The sequence below is a fragment of the Oratosquilla oratoria genome, chromosome 4 (assembly GCF_046742065.1).
Source record: "Oratosquilla oratoria isolate Oo_2021 chromosome 4, ASM4674206v1, whole genome shotgun sequence".
In the NCBI taxonomy this organism is placed as follows: domain Eukaryota; kingdom Metazoa; phylum Arthropoda; class Malacostraca; order Stomatopoda; family Squillidae; genus Oratosquilla; species Oratosquilla oratoria.
In genome coordinates, this window is record NC_134780.1 from 40,678,936 (window position 1) to 40,692,050 (window position 13,115).

General features: G+C 42.2%; 1 protein-coding gene across 1 annotated transcript; it reads left to right on the forward strand.

Moving 5' to 3' along the window:
* Positions 1–598: 598 nt before the first annotated feature.
* Positions 599–12,023, forward strand: LOC143024809 (GDP-L-fucose synthase-like). Its single transcript, XM_076184037.1, has 7 exons — positions 599–1,121; positions 5,613–5,767; positions 6,460–6,574; positions 7,436–7,564; positions 7,746–7,937; positions 8,405–8,552; positions 9,765–12,023. Exons 2-7 carry the CDS (start codon positions 5,637–5,639, stop codon positions 9,998–10,000), a joined length of 951 nt encoding a protein of 316 aa, XP_076040152.1. The 5' UTR covers positions 599–1,121; positions 5,613–5,636; the 3' UTR covers positions 10,001–12,023.
* The last annotated feature ends 1,092 nt before the right edge of the window (positions 12,024–13,115 follow it).

Genomic DNA, 13,115 nt, shown 5'->3' on the forward strand with positions numbered 1-13,115 from the left:
CGAATTTATTTTGTCAGAGTTGCGACGTGGGTCTTTTCCGGCGCTCCTATCCTTGGGGGTGTCTATCGCGACGAAGATGTTGGGGTCATAATAAGGTGGTCAAGGGGAGATGTAAGGAGGGAGAGTGGCAGAACAAGAGAGGAGAGTAAATATTAAAAGTGATCACCATGATTGCATGCCTAGGGTCTACTATGTGAAAGTGACTGTCATTCAGACCCCACACCTAACCCTCCCAACCACCCTACCTTTTGGAAGATTAGGAATTAGTTGCAATTATTGCACTTGAACATTACATCAGCATGCCGCTTACATGTCGTTTTTCGGTAGACCGAACATATTGTGGTTACTTTGTTGTCATTTATTCACATGTGACAACGCGTTCTCTTTGCAGCTCTTTCTTGAGACTGAGAATGATCATATTCTATAGATGGTCTTGCAGCTTCAGCAACTCGACGGGCATTTGGCGTCCTAGGTAACGATAACCTTCAAGACAATACAGGTTGGACTTAGGCCAATCCAAGTTCACGAAAGAAAATTCTTCTCTTGAAGGTAGCTTTTCCCTTCCAGATAGGTTGCATTATATTCCAAAGGACAAAAGCATTCGTTCGTTTGTTCGTTTGTTCGGTTATTCATTTATTCGTTTGTCCGTTTGTTCGTTTATTCGTTTATGGCCAAATTTTGGAAATGGTGTTGGAGCTATACAGTAAGAAATGACACAATTACTCAAGTAAATGAAAAACGACCAAAACGATAATCTTGCAGTGTTATACCTCATAGTGTTAATTGTTGCTTGATTACAATCTAGGATCATATATTTTTATTTATTTGCCGCTTCCATGCGGGGTCGTCACTTCTCATGAGTGGCCGTTAATCATCTTGGTCCCTTCCTTCGTCTCCCTTTTCTCTAAAATCACCACATGCTCGGTGTCCCTCTTGTCGCACTCACCATCACCCCCCATTTCCACCACTCCTCATCTCATTATGAAATAGCAGTTGCATGACAGCCTCTCTTACTACACTTTTCAGTGAACATATGTTTTGGGCCCATTGTTTCAACCACGTCGGTGGAGAATAGTTGGCAGTTGTGACACTCGAGTCTCCCTCTACGGTTTGGCGATACAGTACGTAGTTCAATAGATGTTTTACTCTGACAGTCTTCGATTATACTTCATAAGGTTTTACCGTAGGTATACCGACTCGCCCATTACTTGTGACTTGGGATTACTTCTAGGAGTTGAAGACAAAATTGTATATTTACTCTCAACTGCATAGTGGCTTAGTCTTCATTGTCGAATGGGGCAACGGACGCTGAAAGTCATACGGTGGTGCAGCCTATACTAGATCTCTGCAAAATAGAGGGTAACGATTAAATTCAGATACAATTAATACTACAGATAATTCACTTGACGTTACAAAGGGAATTTCAAGAGTATCTTACACAAAAATTATAATATATCGCAATAGAATTTCAGTCTAATACATAACGGGTTAGATAATTACTTTTACTATCTATTCTATAGAGAAGAACATGATTAATGTTACTCCAGAGATTATGTTCCTTCTGACCTAAGGTCAACCGCTCATCTTTGTCCTTGGATGGCCACCTTAAAATGGGGAGACAAGACCTTGATATATCAGATTTTATATAATTTCACCATTGATTATAAAATCTTATATAGAATTATAATTTTATCTGTGATGAACTGTGCTTTTGGTTTAGAATCTTTGCTCAGATAAATTGTAAAATATATTTTTATTGTAATTTTCTTCGTTTATATATAATGAACTGTGGTATTGTTATAAAACAAAATGACTGCTTTTACAAGTGTTTAAAAGTGTGTATAAAAATGAGGGCGATACGTCCGGGGGCGACAGTTTTATGAGTCCGAAACGTCCAGTATTCGTCCTAATAATTAATGATACGGGAAGTTCACGTGCTGGTACCACAAGTGGGACGAGTTGGCACGGGGCGAGTTGGCAACGGGACAACTTGACCTATTATCTCCACATTTGTGTAGGTTACGTGTGGGTCTCGTCTCTCGACGATACTTGAATGCATACTTTGGTCTTGCCTTACATGTAGTAAGTTAATGCATAGGTTGGTCACTTACATTTTCAGTGTAACTACGATCATTGTGTTCAGAATAATTCTAAGCAATATCCATATTTCTAACAGTTGGTTGTTCATAAAGTTCAGACTTTTGTAGTAAATATAATTTTCTGGTTGCCATTCCTTGTATGTAGGTAGTGGCTGCACAGATGTTAGGTACTTTTCTGGATAATTGTTAATGTCGACATATCATAATTTCCTAACCTCAAATTGTTTCTCAGAACTTGTTTGGGCAAGAAGTCTTCTCTATAATGATTTCATTGCAGATAATTTATTTCTGGGGACATTGCGAAATTCTTGACAGGGTGGGGAGCAAATTAAGTTTTTAGGAGTACCACTGAACCTATTAAATTGCACAATTTCTTTTGAAATTTGTTAGCTTTGCTTTCTACCTTGCAAGACATTGGTCCATCTTGTATATATTCTTTTAGATAAATTTGACAGGCAGTTTTCTCGCTTTTAAGCCCCTTTTAAAGGCGCGTGTCGGCTATTTTTCCATGTCGTTGGATTTGTTTTTCATGGGAAACTCCCATTTTGATGATCTACAGTATTGACCAAATCCTTCTTCCCTTGTATAAACGAGGTAGTCAGCCTAGGGATTCACCTACTCCCCCACATCTCCCTCTCCGAGCTCTGGCGCAAACTTCATGTAGCCACGAACAGGTCTCCCCCACGTCTAACCCATCATGCCCCAACCGATGAGGCACTGCGGCTGGTAGAGGAATTCGCCTCTCGAACCAACAGTGCCTTCCTGCCGCAGCGCAACAACAGCTGCGGGAAGAAAGGATTCACCACGTCGGGGACATAATGGCCCAGACGGACGAGACCGACGAGGAATTCACTCTCGGAGAGCTCATGGCCGCCCGCAGACCTGACAAGGACACCGCTCCCGGCGAGGACGGAGTCACCTACTCCATGCTGGCACACCTCGGACCTGCAGGAGATGAGGCCTTCCTCCGCGTGATCAATGCGTCCTGGGGAACTGGGAGACTGCCCACAGCCTGGAAGACGGCCACAATAGTACCAATCCCCAAGCCCAAGGAACCCGGTGCCTACCACCCCATCAGCCTGGTCAGCTGTATGGGAAAACAGCAGAAAGGTTGGTACTCAACAGATTGCTATGGAAACTAGGTCCGTTGCATGAGCATATCTATGCTTATCACAAGGGCACTGGTACGGCCCACAGCATCTGGAAAAGGCCTTTGAGCTAGCCAGTCCTCTGGCTATCCAGGACACTCTCGCATGCAAAGGTGTGAGAGGAAGACTTCTCACCTGGATAGGCGACTACCTGTCACGCAGATCTGCGTGCGTGCACTTCCAAGGCCACATGTCGGAGCCCACGGTGCTAGAGAATGGTACACCACAGGGAGGGGTCCTCAGCCCGACCCTTTTCAACGTGCTGATCTCCAATGTCCTGAAGCTGCCCCTTCCCCACGGGTGCAAAATCATTTCCTACGCCGATGATCTAGCTCTCATCATTGCTTGGAAGCAACGATGCCACGACAGGGCACAGCGCTGCCTCGACGCCGTCGCAGCGGAATGCGTCAGGATCGGGCTCAAAATATCCCCTCGGAAGTCTAAAGCCATGGCATTCGGTCTCGGACGGGGAAAGGATCCCCTCGTTACTCAGGGATTCGCGCTGGACTGGGTCACACAATTCCAGTACCTGGGCGTATGGCTCGACAAGGGCCTCACCTTCAACAGGGAAATATCCTACCCCAGAGAGAGAATGACGGCCAGAATCACAGTGATGAGGGCCATGTGCGGAAGAGCACTTTGTGCCACACATCAAGTCCCACGCGCGTACTACGTACAAGCGGTGCGTTCTATCGCCGACTACGCAGCCCCGGCTCTCCTTACTGTGGACGCGGACAAACTCCAAAGGCTTGAGACATGCCAGAATGAAGCGGCTAGAGTTGTCCTGGGAGCACAACGGTGGTGCAAAATTATCAACGTCCAGCGGGAAGCCTCGCTCCCTCCTCTCCAACTCAGGATCAGAATGCTCAGGGCGGACTTTGTTGCCCGCACACTCCACCCCCGCGACGAGACAGGTCTAAGTCGGGACATCTACTCCTCACTTGTACGCGCAGACACACTGCAACGCCCCAACACTTGGCTCTCACACGCGGCCAAGGTCCTGGATTCCTTCCAGCTACGGCAACCTCTCCTCGAGAAGGGCATTCCAAAATCCCACCCGGACTTCAAATGCCCGCCACCGTGGGCACCGGCTCCCGTGATCTTTAAATTTACGTCATTCCCGGGGAAAAAGGGCGCATGCCACCCGGACAAAGCGCGTGTATTAGCAAATAACGGCATCCGGGCACTGACGCGACCTGGTCATACCGTATATTTTACAGACAGGTCCGTCGAACAACGCAGCCCAAACACGGCTGGAGCTGCCTTCGTCACTGATGGACACATCTTCGGCAGGAGAGTCAGCGACTCCGCGTCCTCTCTTCAAGCCGAGGCCGTGGCGATGCAGGGGGCCCTAGAACATGCCCTTGTATCCCACTCCAATTCCGTGGTCATCCACACTGACTCTCTGAACCTGATAAGCTGCTTGCAACAGGCAGAGCCCGAAGATAATGTCCACCTCCTCACCAACATAATTGCGCTCCTGCACAAATTACACCGTGAAGGACGGAATATCATCATCAACTGGGTGCCAAGCCACGTCGATGTGCATGGAAACGACCTTGCAGACGCAGCTGCTGCCACAGCCCGCAAAAGAACCAGTGTCGACGTCCAGGTCCCTCCCAGCAAGAGCCAGCTCCAACTTAGAACCAGGGCATTAGCACGCACGCAGTGGCACCTCCAACAGAGGCAGGAGGCGCAGATCTCTCAACAAAGGGTTGGTATAAAAAGGTGACAGCATATGAACCTCTAGTCTTACCCCGCTCCTCTCCCAGAAGGATAGAAAAGCTGCTCTTCAGATTGCGTCTTGAAGACCGTTGCTTCTGGCAACTTAATCCCCAGAGCACCATAGAAGACCGCCGGTGCAACCACTGCCATGAAGAAAATGCCGACCTCCACCACTACCTGAGCGATTGCCCCGCCACCTCTTTCCTCAGACGGGGACCACCGGCTCCCCCTGAAGGTCTTGTGAGCCGCCTCTGCCGCCTCCAAAGCCCCTATGAGCTCCGTCAGCTGCTAGAGCGTCCGCCGACGCTCCAACGGCTGCAGCCTCTCTTTTCTACTGCCCCCTATCCCCCTCTAACTAGCTACACTATTCCACCTCCTCTCCACAAGGTGTGTCTTACATAAACACCACCACACGGGCTCAAACAAAGCCCCTGGTTGTGATACTTCACTCCCGAATTTCGAAAAAAAACTACTCCCACTCCTGCCACTCTCACCCCTCCTACGCCCATTGCATATGAATATTTTAGTTTGTGTCAAAGTTATCCCAAACATAATTATGCCTTTTTTTTCTGAGAGCCACAGCTTTCCTGCAAAGACACCTGGGGCAACAGATTGATTTTGTCCATGCCTTGCCTTTCAGGAAAGGCTAAGATAATCAGCAGGAATGGCAGAAATTGTAATTATGGTGACTGGGAGTTCTGGAATGGTGGGCCATGGCATTCAGCTTGCACTGGAGGAGGACAAAAAACCAAATGAGAAGTGGATCTTCCTTTCTTCCAAGGATGCTGACCTAAGGTATTAGATATGTGTATCTCTGGATTACTTATCCAACTCTGACCAGCACTCCATTCGGGACTTCTTGTCAAATACAATTTATTCATACTCGGCGCTTTCTACTCGTCTTTCCATATCACTTTTTTTTATTAAGATGGATAGACAGTTTTCAGATTAATAAAATTCATAGCAAGAGCAGGAATAGGGTTAAATAATATCACCTGCTACCTATGGCTTTGTTTATCGGTTAGGGTCAGTGATTCTTTCATAGAACGTACATTACATGTACAAAGGCCTTGATAGCCCTCGTAATGGAAGTGGCCAGGTGCCCCTGGCTGTGTGGGAGAAAAAATATAAAGAGGGAGGGAGGTTGTCCCTTGTCTCCTTGCTCCCTCCCATTTAGTCATATTTTACATCATGCAGGGTGAACACACCATCAGTCTGGAATACTAAAGATTGTGGAATACTAAAGAGATGGTATCACAGGAGAGATTATTGAAGTTGAAAGTCATCAGCATTCCCCTATAGGAACAATCTGTTCCCGTCAGGCCATTGATTTCTTTTACGCATATTTGCAGTTGTGCGAGAGACTGGTTACATGTTGTTACCTAAAGTGCAATTGATATACCAGTGAAATGTCATTTGTCAATCCCATTTCATATCCAGGTTATTAGTTTTATTTTCCTTATCTATTTATTTATCTTTTTTACCAGAGATCGTGAAGCTACAAAACTCCTGTTTGAGAAGTATAAACCAACACACGTGGTTCATTTGGCAGCCAAGGTTGGAGGCTTGTTCAATAATATGGAATATAATTGTGATTTTTATGTAAGTATTGCTCTTGTTATTTTTGGAAGTGCATGAACACCCTCGGGGTCTGTTTAATATCATATAAAGTTATGGCTCACACCTTGCTGACTGAATGGTCAGAAAAGATAAATTTTGTTTTTTATATTGCACTTTTTATGGCTAAAATGATATGTAAAGCGCATGCTCAGAGCTTTCTTTGTGGGTATGGCTAAGAAATCCCATAAATGCTCAAAAATAAAAGAGTTCAGTAAAGCCTTTTAAGGCAAATAAAACTCACTGAGAGCTTACTTTCGATTTACCCACGTTCTTTATACGTCATTGCATAGGTCTATATAAAGCAGATGTCTGTACATGCACGTGTTCCTATTTGTAATATAGTATACACACACACGTAACCTCCTTGTCCTATGTAGAGGAGAGGGAGGTCTTGATTGTGGCAGTGGGAGATACTAGGGTAATATGATTGACAGTAATCGTGACCAGGATTTGATTTTGTCTTGAAAATTGGTAGAAAAAAAAGAATGACAAGTGCATAATTATGGAATCTTCTTGCAGAAGTAATGGTTTATAGAACAGTTCAATTTGAAGATCTAGTTGGGTGGGCACTTAAGCACTGAGCTGTAATGCCTGCCGCTTATTTTCTATAAATTATTTATTTGTTTCTTTATGCATGTATACTTGTTTCTGCAACAGGCCTAAAAGGTCTGCCAGGATACTTTACCATTGTAGTCCATTGTATGGTAATGTGGTTTAATGCCTTGAATTCTCCCTTTCAGAGAGGGCTAGAATGGTGCAAGCATGAAATTTAATGTGGTATGCCCTTATTGAATTTCTGAAAACACCATCTGTATCATTATGCCTTCACTTCTTTCATTTCAGACGGTGAATAACCAAATGAATAGTGTTGTCCTAGATTTGTGCAAAGAATGCAAGGTTCAGAAAGCTGTGTCCAGTCTTTCTACATGCATATTTCCTGATAAGATCACATACCCAATTGATGAAACAATGGTGAGTATGAATTAGAACGAAGTCATAGATTTATGTTCTTCTTGATTGTTAATGGTTCAATGTTGAGTTTCCTGCATTTCCTGCTAAAACATTCAAATTTTATTGGTGTAGAAATAATTGTAGATAATCTCGTGGTTTATTGTGTTTTTTCGTTTTTTCTTTTTCTTTTCCTTTTTTACAGCTTCACAATGGCCCTCCCCACTTTTCCAACTATGGATATAGTTATGCAAAACGAATGATTGATGTGAATAATTACGTCTATAATGACCAGTATGGTTGCCAATTCACATCGATCATTCCTTGCAATGTTTTTGGGCCACATGACAACTTCAACTTGACAGAGGGGCATATGATGGCAGCACTTATACACAAGGTAAGTAAAAGGGTTATAAGAAATATATGTTTGGGGATCAACATATATTGCTTGTCTGTCTGTCTCTATTTACCAAAAGTTTATACCCCCATAAGGGAGTTACCCACCCAAAGCATTCTTCCATCCTCCCTCATCTCACTCCTATTCATTTCCCTTTTATCTTGTATGAAGGGTCAACCCTTCCCCCCGACTCATTGCTAGGGTCAGAATCAATGTAGCAAGACACAGCACATCCACAGCAGGGCTAGCAGCTTCGTTAACATAGTGGCCCTCCTTCCCTTGGATTCACACAAAAATAGAGATGTCAAGAAATCCCAATGAGCTGCATCAATTTATAGTCCTTTTACTTACAACCATTCTCCACTCGTGTCTACCTCTTGTCATCTCCCTTCCCTGCTCAGCAAACGTTCCTTTTTCACAAGTAAAACATAATTTACTTCATACATCTGAAAATTTCTCCACACCAGGCTTACCTGGCAGAGCGGGATGACCAGCCATTTGTCATCTGGGGTACTGGGAAGCCTTTGCGTCAGTTCATTTACTCTGTAGACCTTGGCAGACTCATAATATGGGTTCTTCGGGAGTATCCAGAAATTGAGCCCATAATATTGGCAGGTTAGTATTATCCTATGGATATTGTGGAACCATGGTTTGTATTATGGGCCATAAGGTGCCCTATTTGCATGCTTTATCATTGTAATTTATAAACCCTTCAACAGCACTCGCCTGCACAACTTCCTGGTGACGAACCTACGGTAGTTCTTGTCATTGGTGTAATATTGTCAATTAGGATAGAAGATTTACGTAGAGAGGTCAAAGAGAACAGATGGACAGTTGTTAATGGAAGAGAAGATTGAGGGTGAATTAGGTAGTACTTGAATCAATCAGCCGTTGCCTCATGTTTCACTAAATGGAAAATCTACAGCCCCACAGTGGCTGGCAAGTAATTGGAACCTTCCACGGATCTTTCTGGGAAGAAACTCTTGATCATTGTCTGAGTTGTATCAGTGTGGGACTGTTTCTGCCACCAGCCCCAAGTGGAAGGGGAGGAGAGTAGTTGTCGGACGTCAACTCTACATGTCAAAAAATGTGGACTGGTTATGGAGGTGAATTATAGAAAAAAGTCAGGGGTAGATGGTAGAATGAAAAGTGTTACGAGGAAAAGGTATTTGGGTGTGAATTCAAGAAGGTTGTATGAAGGTATGATTGCACCTCTGGTGCTACATGGAGCAGTGAAGCAGTAAAGGAGTCCGAGATGAAATGAATTTTTGACGAGGTGCTGAGATATAAAGGGTGATTGGATGGGTTTTGTATGATATGGAGGGATCAAGGACGGGTTCCTGCACGTGGTGGCCCTGCGAAATAGATAGCAAAGCTGACCATTTTCAAAACAGACAACCTCCACACTTCCCTCAGGGGATGGAGCCTGAGGAGCTGCCACTTGGTCTCTGGATTGGGCACAAGATCTCTCCTTATCAACCTCGGCTGTATTTCTTACTTTTTCACACATGGAGAGCTGACAACCAGCAACTGCTCTCCTCACCCTATCACTTTGGGCTGGCGACAGAAGCGGTCCCACGCTGATTCAACACAGACAACAGTCCAATTTTTTTTTATTTTCTTCCCAGGGAGATCTGCGGGAGGTTGTGAGGACCATTGCCAGCCATTGTGAGATTCGAGGCAATAATTGATTGTTTGAGATGGATGTGCAATTTATCTTGGCCACCCCCTTTATAAGGAGGGGAGGCCTATTGGTACATGTATAATAGTTGTAGAAACCATATGCATTTTTTACAGGACATAAAGCAGATATTTTCATTTTTGCAGTGGATGAAGAAGATGAAATTTCAATTAGAGATGTAGGTGAATTGGTGATCAAGGCCTTTGGATATAAAGGAGAAATTGTTCATGATATCAGCAAGAGTGATGGCCAATTTAAGAAGACAGCCAGCAATGCTAAACTAAGAAAATATCTTCCAGATTTCAAGTTTACTTCCACCAAACAAGCTATTGAGGAGACGGTAGACTGGTTCAGGAAAAATTATGAAACTGCTAGAAAATAATTTTCAAATAATAATGTTTTGGACTTGGTTTAAAAAAGGTGATGAATTGATTGCACATTACAGTCTTGTAATTGGCTGAATATATTTGTGCATTTCTTTATATTGTGTTTTCATGTGTTGGTTCATATATGTATTGATAAAAGAACCTAAAGAACCATGAAAAACCTAGAGTTCAAAGATATATAATGTGTAATCCATTTAATCCTCCATTTAAGTATTTTGTGTGGTTATATTTTCAAGGTATCCATTGCATTGATAAATTTAAGGAACTTGAGCCAAGTCCGCACTGAGCCTCGTGCAGCGCTGCATGATGCAGTTGGAATTGCTGACTGCAGCGCCGAGTATCCACACTGTCGATCACTATCCGGAGTGTTGCTTCCCTCACCTCTGAACACTGTCGAGGGAAGGATGTGTGACCTCATTGTCCAGTTCACAGTTTATAATGTGATACATTTCTGCTTTGATTGCCTACAAACTTGCACTCAAGTCCCTCCGTTTGTATTCTTTGCACTTTACGTTTCTCCTAAATGTTGAGTAACGTGTTGGCTGCATATACGCAAGGCACGTAAGATTTATCATTCGAAAAAGTCAACATTTGTAAGGGCATTATTTATGCTTCTTTGAGTAACCCATGATTACCCAACTGCCCAAATAGATGTATTAAGACAAATATTTACATATCACTAGAGCAGATGAGGCAAATGCGGTGGTCAGTTTAAACAGGGATGACTACCTGTCTAAAATTGATTATCTTTTGTCCGATGACATTATATATGGCCAACTTAAGACCAACCCACTTAATAAGATGAACAGTGAATTAAAAGAAAAAAATGAAAACTTTGTTAAAAGGGGAAGATGAACTCATGAAAAGTTTTTCTACCATCACTCTTTCTCTTCCCTATATGTATGGATTAGTAAAAACACACAAACCGAATAATCCTATAAGACCAATTATTAGCTCTGTTAAATCCATTTCATATAATTTATCCAAATGGCTAGTGTCCTTCCTCAGTCCATTAGTAGGGACAATTTCTAATTCATCCATAAAAAATAATGTAGACTTAGTTCAAAAACTGAATGGTTTAAATATTAATTATAAATTTAGGTCAGTGAGTTTTGATGTTACTAGTTTATTCACAAAAATTCCAGTAGATGATTTAATTGTTTTTCTTACTGATTATTTGGACAAAGTCCAATACTGTAATTGAACTCATCAAATTATGCGTAAAAAATTGTAAATTTGAATTTAATGGTAATTTTTATTCCCAGAAATTTGGAATGCCTATGGGGATCCCCTCTCGCCTGTCTTAAGCAACATCTACATGGAATAGAAAGAAAAAAAAATGTGTGAAGTTTTGCCATCTAATGCGATATGGTATAGATATGTAGATGATGTTCTTTGTCTGTGGCCATGTACTGAAGACCTGGATACTTTTCTGCAATCTCTGAATAATTTGGTTCCCTCCATTAATTTTACTGTATAATTAGAAAATAATAACAAATTGCCCTTTTTAGATTGCCTCATCCACAGAGAAGGTAATGACTTTAAATTTAGTATTTATAGAAAACAGACAAATGTGTTTTCTTATATTCATTATTACTCTGCACACCAAGATAAAGTAAAAAAAAAAAAGAATCTGTATTTTCTTCCATGTTCTTACGTGCCTTCCGGATATGCAGTCCGGAATTCATTGATGAAGAATTTGAGTCTATTGTTAACCTAGGTTTAGGATTAAAGTACCCCAGATCATTTTTAGACAACGCTCTCTCTTTGACGAAAAAAACTTTTCATGGGAATCAACCCCCTCCCTCTTTTGACGTTTGGGCCACCAATCTCAACCTTTCCCAGTGTTCAATCACCCCTTTCTCCTCCTCCTCTCCTCCCCTCCTCCTCCTCCTCTTCCTCCCCCCCCTTCTTCTTTTCTCTCTCCGTTCCCTCCTTCCCCCTTATTTAATCTCAAGCATATGTATCTCAACTTGTACTTGAATAAGCTGTAATAAGCGAAACGTCGTACAAATAAAGGCTCCGTCCTCATAATTATGGTGTTTAACTCGTCAATAAATAAATAAATAAATATATATATATATATATATATATATATGTATGTATATATATATATATATATATATATATATATATATATATATACATATTTATGTGTATATATATATATATATTTATACATATATATATATGCTATTAATATCTCGGGTACGTGTGTTCACTTATGCAAAGTAGACCACTTGGAAAAAATAAACTAACGAAGCAGAGCGCTTTCGTATATTACATATTCAGTGCAAAAAGATGTAATATACGAAAGCGCTCTGCTTCGTTAGTTTCTTTTTCCAAGTGATCTATATGCATATATATATATATATATATATATATATATATATATACATACATATCTTCAGCCGTACAATTTTCACCTCTCAGATGAGCGATGCACTGAACAACTACCAAAAGAAAACGTTATCTCTATGGAAAAGAAGGGCAACTTTCTGATCGAACATTTAGTCAAAACCGTATTCTTGACCCCTAGCCCGCGCTATGGAAGAGAAGTTTACGACGATTTGAAGTCACGAGAGCGCGTTAGTCTCACCACAGACCATCGCGCGTCGACTTGAGCTCTCCAAAAACACGTTCACTTCCGCCCGAGGCTGCGGTCACACTACCGCCGCCACCTTCACACGAACTTGCCTCTCCTTCACTCTTGGGCGTCCTGATCCGCCTACACCATTATTCACCCTCACCTCATCCGCTAGCATACGCCGTGTATCCTTTGTTAATTTATGTATGAACTTACTTTTATCTATTCATTCGTTTGTTGTCTGTCTCTTCTAATGAATACAATACATGAAACTATTGCAATCATAAAATGAAATCACCCGAGAGATGATATACTTTATAGACTTTCCTCTGGCAGACATCAGAGCATTTTATTCAGATGAGAGGTAGACACCACTCAAGAAGGTAACTCGGAACAAGATTACATTTTGAAATTAACGGAAGGTAGGTCAGGTACCCTATCCGAGAGTTGACACGTTGACGTGGTGGATAGGCTTGAGAATCTTAATGATTACAAAAGCTATGTCGATAGAGAGGAAATCTCTG